Source organism: Acartia tonsa, chromosome 5 (genome assembly GCF_053477335.1).
Source record: "Acartia tonsa isolate MP-2025a chromosome 5, ASM5347733v1, whole genome shotgun sequence".
Lineage (NCBI taxonomy): Eukaryota > Metazoa > Arthropoda > Copepoda > Calanoida > Acartiidae > Acartia > Acartia tonsa.
Window position 1 is genome coordinate 18,516,661 of NC_137264.1, and position 12,247 is coordinate 18,528,907.

Genomic DNA, 12,247 nt, shown 5'->3' on the forward strand with positions numbered 1-12,247 from the left:
ATCAAGCAACTATTCATGAGGGATCTGCAAGTAATTGGTCCAATATGAAGTTAATAAAATGTGAAGACAATGTTTTGACTGGCTACAGTTGTATTATCACTGAGCTTCCTGTCTTTACAGGTATCAAAATCGTTTTTATTCTGGCGCATTTGTGTTCTAAAAATCTTATTTTCCCTAATTTTTAAAATTTTTATTGATTTTTTTTGTATCTATAAATTCAAGTAATAACTTTGTGTTTACTGTCTGACTAGTATAAAAATGTAATTTTAGATGGCTGTATTTTTTGTGAAGATTCTCCTGACCAATGATCATCTATTCTATATCTCACTTGGTTTGTCAGTCTTTCTATCATATGACTACACAGCAATTATTCTATACACCTCATTATGTCCGCCTATCTGTATGTTATGTTCTTTTCTCCTTTTTTACTTGCTGATCTTACTGTTGAGTTCAAGTTCTTTTCTACCTACATATGTTGTTGTCAATATTTTCTGAACACCTTTTTAGGTTTACCTGGACCTTTTGGTTTATCTACAGCTAACAAGATGGAAATTACAATGTTAAAACACCAAGAATCTGCCTCTAGAGGCAAAATAGTAAGTATGCTAAAGCTTTAAAATTATAAAATATTTGACCAGAATAATTCTGATAATCTAACACAAAAAAACTTTTATTAACCCATCCTTTTTAAGATTTAAGATAAACGGCTTAAAGTTTTTAGTTAATATTTCCTATACTGTTAAGCATTCAATTAATAATTTATTTGGTAAGTTGGTCTGTAAGTCTTGCAACAAATATATAATACTAACGGATTCTCCCTTAATGGGAAGTCCCCCTCCTGTTTCAAAATTACTCTTTGGCAAATTAAACCCAGGATACTCAACTTCCGTAATTCGGAATTTAAAAATTGGGGGGATTTTTTAAGAGGCTTTGCCATATTTTTTTTGGGGGGGGGGAGGAATTGGGGATGTCCAACCCCACAAGAAAATAGCTTAAAACCATCATAGGACCTGTAGATATATTCCTTGAACAGTAGAGCCCGTTCGGTTCAGCGGTTATCTTATGCTTTAGACATCAATCCACATTGTATTATATATTACATATTCCATATTCCATATATTTATTCTTGGTTATAATGACACTTATTATCTTTTTATTACGTCAGTTTGTTCTTATGTCCATTCATACTTTGCTACTTTTGGTTGTTGCCATCCGTGTTAAGTTATAACCCAAAATCATATCTAGCTTTTTTTCATATTTTGCCTATCCACCATCCTTGTCATAATGACAATGTTACCATTTTGAAAACTAGAATCACTTACCTTTAGCATAATCCAAGAAAACTTAAATGAAGAAAACTTCAAAAATCAAAAATACATTATGATGTTTAACTTTTTAGGAAATAAATAAGTACCTACAATAATTATTAATGATTAACATTCAAATGTTTGTTTCCTCTAGTGGATGACAGCTATACTATGTATGTTACCAAACATGTCTTTTGGAGCTATGCTGGCATTCATAGCAGTCGCACTTCCATATTATATGGACAAGAACAATCCATCAGGAAGAGATAATTTAAACAATTAATTTGTTTTAGTGCAGCTACTCTATATTTAAGAAAAATTTGTCGCTACTAACACAAAGAGTTTAGTTGTTTAAAAACTTATATTTCAATTAAGTTTTCTTTCCATTCCAATATCCTAAGTTATTTTACCAGTAGTATTAATTTCTTTTATTTTGCTGAGCTGGATCTTTAAATTATTTTAGTGGTGAGCCGGATCAGGGTGCGCCAGAGGTGGTCTCGAGGTGGGCCAAAGGTGAGCCACAGCCACTGCTAAAAAACATTGATATTTAAAAGATTTTTGGCGCGGTGATCCATATAAGGTGCGCCAATCTGGACCATTTCTGGCGCCCCCCGATCCAGCCCACCACCAAATGATTTAAAGATCCAGCTCTGGGCTTTTAAACTTTCATATTTTAAAGTGTTCTCCATTTTTGTGCTGTTGATCTTTAATACTGTGCTAATAATTTGTAGCCTATTAAACAAGTAGAGAAAACAATTTATTTATGTATATTTAATATTTATTTATTTAAATCAGTCTCTAAATTGTAATTTCACAAGTAGATGGGTAATATAAAATTAAAGTCTTGATTCCTCTCTTTTGGTAAATTCATACTTCTTTGATGATATATATCCAAAACTTTTTAAAACTACACCTTTCTTCAGTATTGAAAATTTAGCTCTCATTATTAAATGAAATATTGTTTGAAATTACTTGAAACTAGGCATTTACATGGATGACAATTTAAGTTCTTGGTTTGGTAAGTATATTTAAACTTTAGGAATGATAGTACTTTAAAAACTTAAAATTATAAATTCTTTTGTTATTATTTTTCTGTCCAATTAAAATTCAGTATGTTTATTTTTTAATAAGGTATACATTTCTACGTACTATTTATAGTTATACTGTATAGTTTTTTGAGGACATATTTTTTTTGCTTTACTGTTATATAAGTGTCTTTTTATTTTAATCACTTACTGTTTGACTAACTAGCTCAATCATTCACCTGATTATCTAGATTTTGTATAAATATTTAAACGGGTGAAAAAATGCGGACCTTTTAAAAATTGAAATTGTCACAACCAACTTAAAACTTGACCTGCGAGTAAATCATTAGAAATGAATATATACATAGACGTCCAAGGGGGGGGGGTAATGGGGTGGTTACCCCCCCCCCCCAAATGAATTTGGGGGTGCCGTAGGCACCCCCAAAACTTTTCAGTTTTTACCCCCTCCCAAATAAAAAAAATGCCTCTATGAAATAAAGATTACCTCCCCCCAAATTTTTTTTTATTTTCAAAATTTCCCCCCCCCCCCAAATAAAAAAGCTTGGACGCCCCTGAATATATATCTAAAGTACAAACTGCACGTCTTATGTTAATAGTAGAAAAAATCTATGCATTAGAATCGTCATAAGTTCTCTTTTTGGAAATATAATAACAATTTTTGTGCTATTTGTAGTTAAGGAGGTACGTTGAAAAATGTTAGAAAGTTTTTAAGAAGTTTTAAGTCAGTTGGATCTTTTTATCATAAAAATCGTTTTTAAACATATTTCTAAAAACTAGAGGTTATAACGGTCCTATTGGTATGCATAACATTTTTCTACTATTAACTCAAGACGCACAATTTGAAATTAAAAAGGTCTGCATTTATTTTGCACACCTTTTATAAGAATATTCAATTTTAGTGAGCTTGAACCAGCCCATCAGAATGGCAGGTAAGTTGTCTGCTATTCACATTGATTTTGAAATCTTATTTGCTGTATGGCTTCGAAACCGATTAGAAATGGTTCTGAGTCAAACTGAATAACCAGGCATAGCATCGTATTACAGGCAATTTTTCACAAATACTAAATAAAAAAATAAAATCAATCAGATTTGTTAGCTAACAAAAATGGTTTAAATCTTATAATTTTACATTTTAATATCCGCGGAAAGCTGTATACAAATTAAAACATTTTAATAAAATATTAGGAACACTGACAGCAACCTTGTTGAATGAAAAGATAGGAAGAAAGAAATCAATATTTGTGAGCAGTCTTATTTTGATTCTGGGAGGAATGTTAACTTACTTTGCTAACAGGTTGTTATTAACATATTTTAAGCATTATGTATACTTTTTTTCATGATTTAATTAATAGCACTTAATAACTATGAAATGATTAATAGAAAATAATCTATCCAGAACATTTTTCGTAGGGTAAGTAATAAGCATTATAATGAAGGCCCATATGGTTGCTTTATTACCTGAACGTTTTTAGAAAGAGCAAAAGATCTTCTAAAATAAACATACCGTACAAAAAAAATCTTGAATTTTGATAAGCCCTACCGCTAAGTGTCTCATATAATTATAAATAACTTTTTTTCACTATATATTGAGTTAAAAAGTGAATATATGTTAGGGTGGGTCGATTTTGGACATTTTTTTTCTGAGGCCAAAGCGGGGATCTGCACCCAATTTAAATAGATATAATACACCTCTGGGTGATTTAAAATTTATCCTTAGTCTTAAAACCGCTGACGACCAGACATTCAATTGTATAGCTATTTGTAAATGGGAGTCAAAACTTTTTTGAATCAGAACTATGGCTTCATGGTGCTCCCTGGAAATGCCTAGAGGAGCTGAGTCAGGAACTTTTGTCCATTTCAAAAAATCTCGTTCCTAGCCTGAGAAAATCTAAAAAACCTCTACAAATTGGACAATTCTCAATAAACCTTTAAAAATTTAGTTTTTTTAGTATTTCTAAGGCTAGGAACGAGATATTTTGAAACGGACAAAAGTTCCTGATTCAGCTCCTCAAGGCCTTTCCAGGGAGCACCATGAAGCCATAGTTCTGATTCAAAATTTTTTTTGAATGTCGTCTTTGCATACTAATAAGTAATGAATTATATTTTTAAGTGGTCGTGCTCTAAAACTCAATTTTTTTAAATTCTTTTTCGGTCAGAAATGTTTTTAAGGTTAATTTTATCTGTTGCATATCCCTGCTTTGTCTAATTCCGATATGAACCCACCCTAATATATGTTTATTTTTATATAATATAAAAGTGATTCTCCTCATAATAAATTCCAATAATATTTCAGTTATTATGTACTGATGATTGGATCTCAGTTGGCTGGGTTTGGATCTGGTCTAGTAGTCACCCCAACTTATTCTCTTCTCAATGATGTTTCCATTATCAAGTACAATAATCATCATTGGATTAACATTTAAATTTTTTTTATTAATTTAAAATATTTTCAATCTCAAATGCCAATTTTTATAATCAAGCCTCTGGTTACTTATTAATAATAATAAATATTTAAGATTAAGAGGAACCTTGGGTAGTTTGAACACCCTGACTGTCAATAGTGGCTACCTATATGGTCTAGGTACGTAATAATTCATAAATCATTGTTGAATTTAGGGAGATAAAAAACAAAAATAATAAGTTTAACAAAAATTCATTATTTTTAAAAATTTTAGTTGTTGGTATGGTGTTATCTGTTACTTACCTACCTTTGGTTATGATTGCTCCTGCTATTCTGTTTCTAGGTACTTAATTAAATAATTGATTATTTCATTAAAGTTTTTTGTTTATTAAATTATTATTATTTAGCTTTCCATTGGTTTCTTCCAGAATCTCCTGTATGGCTAGCTTCAAAAGGTTGTTATTTAAATGAAAATACTTTTTGAAAATTAATGCTGAATTTTATTATTGATCTAATTCAGGAAGGACAGAGGAAGCAACAAATGTGCTACAAAATATACGGTAACAATCATCTTATTTATTTTTGCTGCTTATTTGAATTTTATTTTTTAGCTTTAATTTAAAATTCTGACAAGAATTAGATATTATGTTTGTAATTTAGTGGAGCAAAATACTGTGTTGATCCTGAAGTAAAAGAAATTCTAGAGGTTGTTAATGAAAATCAAAGCACAGAAAAGAAATCAGGTATGGATATTTAGATACCTAGTTTTGACATAAAACACCATTGTTGCTTTATGTAAATTGCTTAAAATTAGTTTGTTTTCTTCATTGTTCTTATTATTAACATTATTTCTAACTTTTAGTACTTTTTTATATTTAGTGTTTAGCAAGGATCTGCTGAAGCCAGCTTTAATCATTGTTATCCTCTTTTTCTTCCAGGTAAGTCTTTTTTTAAGTTTCAGTATTATATCACCTAACTATGTAAATAGCTTTGTTATTTTGAACTAGGAAAGCATATAAGTATAAAAAGATCTAATAAGATATCATCTAAAGCAGATAAGAATCAAATCTTCAGTTTAGCATTACAAATGGGCTGACAAACAAAGTTAATTTTAGGGTAAATTATTAGATCATCAATCTGAGAAATCTTCAAGATTTTTCATATAGAACCTGTTTTAAATTGTAGGCCTCAGCAGGTGCAGATACACTGTGTTACTTTGCTATGGTCATCTTCCAAGGACAGAATGTGGATGCTAGTGTGATGGCACTTGTTTTCCAGGTAAACTGATGAATTTGGTAAAGTTTCAGGATTTTAGAAAATGTCACCATCATTACAAATATTAAGTTTTAAATAATCTGACTATATATGTATCTAAAAATCGGATCTTGGACAAAGTAGCTTCAGACAAAGTAGCTTCGGACAAAGTAGCTTCGGACAAAGTAGCTTCAGGACAAAGTAGCTTCAGGACATTTACTTAAGAAAAGTAGCTTCTTAAGAAAATAGTCTCCAATATGGCCGCAGCGCTCGGCCCCCTGGCCTGCCTAGCCGCGGGCGCTTGGCTCCCTAGCCTATAATTTAACCTAACCTATGTTAGCCTCAGAACACTTATTTAAGAAAAATATCATCAACTGATATTACATAGGTGGTTTAGAATTTCGAGGATTTTGCAAAAAGTGGTTGATAGATTTTTACAATTTGGTTAGGTTAGGTTAGGTTATAGGCTAGGGGGCCGAGCGCTGCGGCCATGACCTTTATTAACAGTGGAGGCTACTTTCCTTGGGAAGCTACTTTGTCCGAAAGCTACTTTGTCCTGAAGCTACTTTGTCCTGAAGCTACTTTGTCCTGAAGCTACTTTTTCCTGAAGCTACTTTGTCCGAAGCTACTTTGTCTGAAGCTACTCTGTCCGAAGCTACTTTGTCCAAGAACCTAAAAATCTATCTAACAATTTATAAAATTTAGTAGAGTTTTATAATTTTATAAATTATCATCTCAATTACAAATATCATCTTATGAATATTCGGACTGTCTATCCATCAATAAATCTAACAATCAACTTATCTACTTATCTATAAGTCAATTTATGTATAAATTTTTATATATAATATAATCAAACAATTTATCAATCAATTAAAATATCAATCAATCTACCAACCTAAAAATTAATTTAACTATTAATCTACATATCTAACAATCTATCTATAGATCTATCTATCAATCTGTCTTCAATCTACTTACCAATCTTTCTATCAATTTATCTATAAGTTTATTCATCAATCTATCTTTCAACCTTCTATTTATCGACACTACCAATCAATTTATCTATCTATATCTTTATCAATCAACCCATATTTAGATTATGATCACCCTTGGTTACACAATATCTCCTTTTATAATGGCCAGGATTAATAGAAGACCCCAGTTCATAACAGGTTTAATCAATAGCTTCTGGGAATTGTTATCTTAAAATATTAAGAATTAGAAGATATATATGAAGATTTTACCTAAAATGTATTATATTTGTAATCTTATTGCTGCTCGTTGTCCTTGTTAATAATTAGCAAATATGACTATAATGGATTTATTTTTACTTGGATTATCATGTACTCTAATAAAGTGAAACTTGTAGCAGGCTAAAATAACGATCCTCGATGAACCCCTTTTACCCTATCACCGCTCTTCTACTGGATGAACGCATTGAACAATAAATGAAAATTGAAATAGCAACCTAAATTGATGGCATTTTTCCCCCTGTCATAATATCCACGTATGTTCAATTATTATCTAATTTAGCTGTTATTGTGCATGGAATTGGTATGGGCCTGCTGGGGGCATCCAGCTATCTTCCAGAAAGTACATTTACATCTTATATTCCTATTTTCTGGTAGGTTTATTATTTATGCATATTTGTAAAGTTTTAAAAAAGTTTGCCTGTCTGTTTTACTGTCAATCTTACTTCTTGTAATTTGGCATATCATAGTCAATTTTCATCGGTTTGTGCTAATAGTACATATCAGAAATAAATTTAAAGTCAATCTCTGCAAAAACTTGTTAAAATAGTTGGATGTTTGTGTGTCTTTCTATATGAAATTTTACACATTTAAAAAAAAAATTTCATAGGATTTACAATTTTTTTGCCTGCACTGCAAAATAGGTTAAAATCTTGGTAGAACTGGAAGGTTTCTAGACATTCTATGGGTGTTGTATGACTGTTCACAAAAGGAGATAATTTTACTTGTTTAGTTTGTGCTTGACTGGATTGTGCTATGGGCTGGGAGTCGGACCTGTTCCTTTTGTACTCATGTCAGAAATGTTTGGCGTTAAGGTATATATCAAGAATTTAGGAGTAACTGGACAAAATGTCTCAAAAATCAGCCTTGTTACGTTATAAAAATGAGGGATCATCCATCTATTTTTTAGGCCTTTTCTTTACCACTTCTTCTCATCTCCCTCATTTTTATGACGTAACGTGGCTGATTTTTGAGACATCTTGTCCGGTTACATTAAGGAAGCCATGGGTTTTGCCATGTTGGAATATAAAATCAGAAATATATCAAATAAGACATATAGTTGTTTTAAAGATCTATAATCATGTCTTAAGAGAAAATTTTTTGAACTTTACTATTTTATATAAGGCACATTTATCAATTATGTATGTATAAAATTAGGTTTTAGATAAAAGCTTGAGGTAAAGATGTATGGAAGTTTTCTGAATCTTTTTTGTTTGATTTGTTTCTGTACTCCAACATAAAAAGGAAAATATTATTGGAAAGTCTAAAGTAGTAAAACCCAACAAGCATTTGGCTACTTATTTCATTTTAAGGTATTTCAATGTATGGTTTGTTGTTTCAAATGAATTTATTTCCAGTACAAGAGTGAGGGAATGGCACTTGGGATGGCAGCCAGGTGTCTTGTAGCTTTTACTCAGCTCAAGGTATTATTTACAAATGTAATTCTTGGGATGGCAGCCAGGTGTCTTGTAGCTTTTACTCAGCTCAAGGTATTATTTACAATTGTAATTCTTGGTATGACAGCAAGGTGTCTTGTAGCTTTCACTCAGCTCAAGGTATTATTTACAATTGTAATTCTTGGAATATCAGCCAGGTGTCTTGTAGCTTTCACTCAGCTCAAGGTATTATTTACAATTGTAATTCTTGGAATATCAGCCAGGTGTCTTGTGGCTTTTACTCAGCTCAAGGTATTATTTACAATTGTAATTCTTGGAATGGCAGCAAGGTGTCTTGTAGCTTTTACTCAGCTCAAGGTATTATTTACAATTGTAATTCTTGGTATGGCAGCAAGGTGTCTTGTAGCTTTCACTCAGCTCAAGGTATTATTTACAATTGTAATTCTTGGAATATCAGCCAGGTGTCTTGTAGCTTTCACTCAGCTCAAGGTATTATTTACAATTGTAATTCTTGGAATATCAGCCAGGTGTCTTGTGGCTTTTACTCAGCTCAAGGTATTATTTACAATTGTAATTCTTGGAATGGCAGCAAGGTGTCTTGTAGCTTTTACTCAGCTCAAGGTATTATTTACAATTGTAATTCTTGGAATATCAGCCAGGTGTCTTGTAGCTTTCACTCAGCTCAAGGTATTATTTACAATTGTAATTCTTGGTATGGCAGCAAGGTGTCTTGTAGCTTTCACTCAGCTCAAGGTATTATTTACAATTGTAATTCTTGGGATGGCAGCAAGGTGTCTTGTAGCTTTCACTCAGCTTAAGGTATTATTTACAATTGTAATTCTTGGTATGGCAGCAAGGTGTCTTGTAGCTTTCACTCAGCTTAAGGTATTATTTACAATTGTAATTCTTGGGATGGCAGCAAGGTGTCTTGTAGCTTTCACTCAGCTTAAGGTATTATTTACAATTGTAATTCTTATAATAAATTAAAGGGCCTAGCTGCTATTACAAAATTGAATATACATATTTACTGGTATAGTTCTAAAACTAAACACAAAGTGTCCAATTTAAAAAAAATTAATCAATAGTTTTGAAAGAACTTGGAGAATTTACTCAGCTAAAAAAGAAATTTAAGAAAAAAATTAAAAATTAAATGCCTAAAACATGATGTATAATACATCTTTTTATTAAGGTTTTTGTGAATCTGAGAGATATTATTGGAATGGATGGAATATTTTTGATTCACAGCTGTCTCAACTTTTGTGCTGCTATCTTTGTCTTCCTTGGTAGTTATATCTATATTTTTTTTTCTATCTGTCTTTAGATCTGCCAATCTGTCAATCTGTTAATATATCAAAATATCAATCCATCAATATATAAATCTATCTATCAATTTGTCTATGCATCTTATTATCCTTAAATCAATCTGTCTGTTTTTCTAATACGTATCAATCTAATTGTCTATCTATCTATAAATATGTTTATATTCATTCAATATATCTATCTCATTTTTTACTTATCTTTAATCTATCAATCTAATATTCTATAAATTGTCTATATCTCTTTTAATCTATCTATCTATCATTAATTTAATATGTATTTTAATTTATCTGTCTATCCATGTAAATATCTGTTTATCTGACTATCTATTGATAAAAATATTTTTCTATCTATCTATGAAACTATCATTCTATCTATCTATTAAACTATCACTCTATCTATCTATGAAACTATCAATCTATCTATCTATCTATTTAATCAACTCTATACTTAATTGTCTATATACCTATCCAGTGTTGCCAGAGACGAGGAACAAGAGCATGTCTGAGCTGGAGGATATCTGGAAAACAGGATCAGATCTCATCACACAGAAAATTAAGAAAAACGAAACAAAAATAAAAAAAGAAAAAGGATATGAAATCTAAATAAATATATTAATAAATATTGTTTTGATAATTAAGATCTTTAGGCATTTTTTTCTAATAAATAAAAGTTGATATTATTCTTTCTTCATTCTATAAAATATTGTTTTCTTCTACAGGGTGTTTCAAGAGAAATGTTATTTTAAAAAACTTAATTACACACATTTAAAAAGATTCAATTGACTTCGTGAACATCATAAAAGTTATAATCTTAAACCAAATACTTTTCTTATTACTTTTCCCGGCCACTTCTCCTTATTCTTAAAAGATATTAAAAGTAAAGTATTTCTAAATTTAGGGTGTTTCCGTGCGTCCGTTTATCCAAAAACTAAAATTGTTCTGTAATTTTAATGGAGGTACGGATTCATGGAAAGCTGCTAAAATGTACTTGTATTGCTAAAAGAATAATGCTATTATTTATTATATTTTTTTTTATTTCATAGGACTATTATGACATGCCTTATTCAACAATTAACGGAAAGGTCGACGGAAAAGCTTTGCATCCTAAAAACGCTGGCAATGAAATAGGGACTTTCTAGGCATTTTCATTAAAAAATCACGAAACCTTAAATTTAGTTTGGTAAATATCTATTTATTTTATTAAAAAAGTTAATTTCAAGAAAGACATAATATGTCTTTCAAATTTTTAAATCCTTATTGAGCAAGTAACTTTAAAATGGAGTAATTTTTAATCATCCTACGATTCAAATGGATTAAAATCGCTGAATTTCTGTTCCTGTCGCAGTATCCTTCTCCCCCCCCCCCCCTATTTTTCTTTTGATCCCAAAATTGACACTGTGAAGAATGAAAGCATATTTTTGATGTCAGTTTAGTGTACAATTGTTAAAAGCGAAGCTTTTCTATAATTAGGGTCGGTCCGTCCGTCCGTCCGTACGTCCGTCCGTCCGTCCGTACGTCCGTCCGTCCGAGATAGATAGCTTTTATTCGTTAATTTAGGCATGTTAAAATTGTCCTATCGATTTCAAACTTTGCATGATGATTCCTGTAGTAGTTGGGTACGATTTAGAAAGCGTAGCAACTCTATAATCATTACCAGAATGTCCGTACGTCTATTTTAAACATGTTGATTTTTCTACTTTTTTAACAACAAATTTTCAAGTGTTTTAATTATCCGTTTGATCTGATTTTTGGTATATTGATTCCTGGGACAATAAAGAACAATATTATAAGCGAAGCAACTCTATAATCAAGTCCAAAAATGTAAGTATGTCCATAAACATTATCCTGTTTTTAAGCAGTTTTTCAACAAATTTACCTACAATTTTAATTCGACATTTATACATTTATGTTCCGATTTTTCAGTTCAGATACTATACAAGTGTTAATGTCCGTTTGTCCTACCGTTTCAGTGCTTTGCTTTTATGGATGTTGTCATCCTTGTTAAATAGCGCTTTAAATCACTGTGCGGTCATATCTTTCAAAGTAGGAACACAAAAATCACGGCGTGGCTTATGTTCTTAAAATTGTTGCTTTTCCAAATATCACTGTGCGAGGCATAAAATAAAAAATATTTAAAATTCAATACATTGAAATTAGCTAATAGAACAAGAGTGACACAACAAAAAAATCTCATTTGATTTTCAGACCTTAAAATTTTCTAAGCACCTTTCGCTAGTTGAAACAAATTACTGACTGCTGATTAAAAAAAA

General features: G+C 30.9%; 1 protein-coding gene across 3 annotated transcripts; it reads left to right on the top strand.

Moving 5' to 3' along the window:
• On the top strand, positions 1 to 10,657 carry LOC145318919 (trehalose transporter 1-like protein). 3 transcript variants are annotated; one of them, XM_080160627.1, is made up of 21 exons: positions 1 to 120; positions 508 to 596; positions 1,462 to 1,565; positions 2,288 to 2,325; positions 3,253 to 3,282; positions 3,539 to 3,647; positions 4,647 to 4,745; positions 4,870 to 4,934; positions 5,029 to 5,097; positions 5,162 to 5,209; positions 5,275 to 5,314; positions 5,415 to 5,497; positions 5,634 to 5,692; positions 5,940 to 6,032; positions 7,108 to 7,183; positions 7,545 to 7,635; positions 7,995 to 8,076; positions 8,620 to 8,657; positions 9,186 to 9,213; positions 9,848 to 9,941; positions 10,450 to 10,657. In XM_080160627.1, the coding sequence occupies exons 1-21, from the start codon at positions 45 to 47 to the stop codon at positions 10,578 to 10,580; spliced, it is 1,542 nt and encodes a 513-aa protein (XP_080016753.1). In that variant the 5' UTR covers positions 1 to 44; the 3' UTR covers positions 10,581 to 10,657. The 3 variants fall into 3 exon arrangements, with proteins under 3 accessions (XP_080016753.1, XP_080016752.1, XP_080016751.1); XM_080160626.1 differs by lacking the exon at positions 9,186 to 9,213 and having other exon boundaries at positions 1,462 to 1,569; positions 2,292 to 2,325; positions 8,620 to 8,685; XM_080160625.1 differs by lacking the exon at positions 9,186 to 9,213 and having other exon boundaries at positions 3 to 120; positions 8,620 to 8,685.
• Positions 10,658 to 12,247: the final 1,590 nt, after the last annotated feature.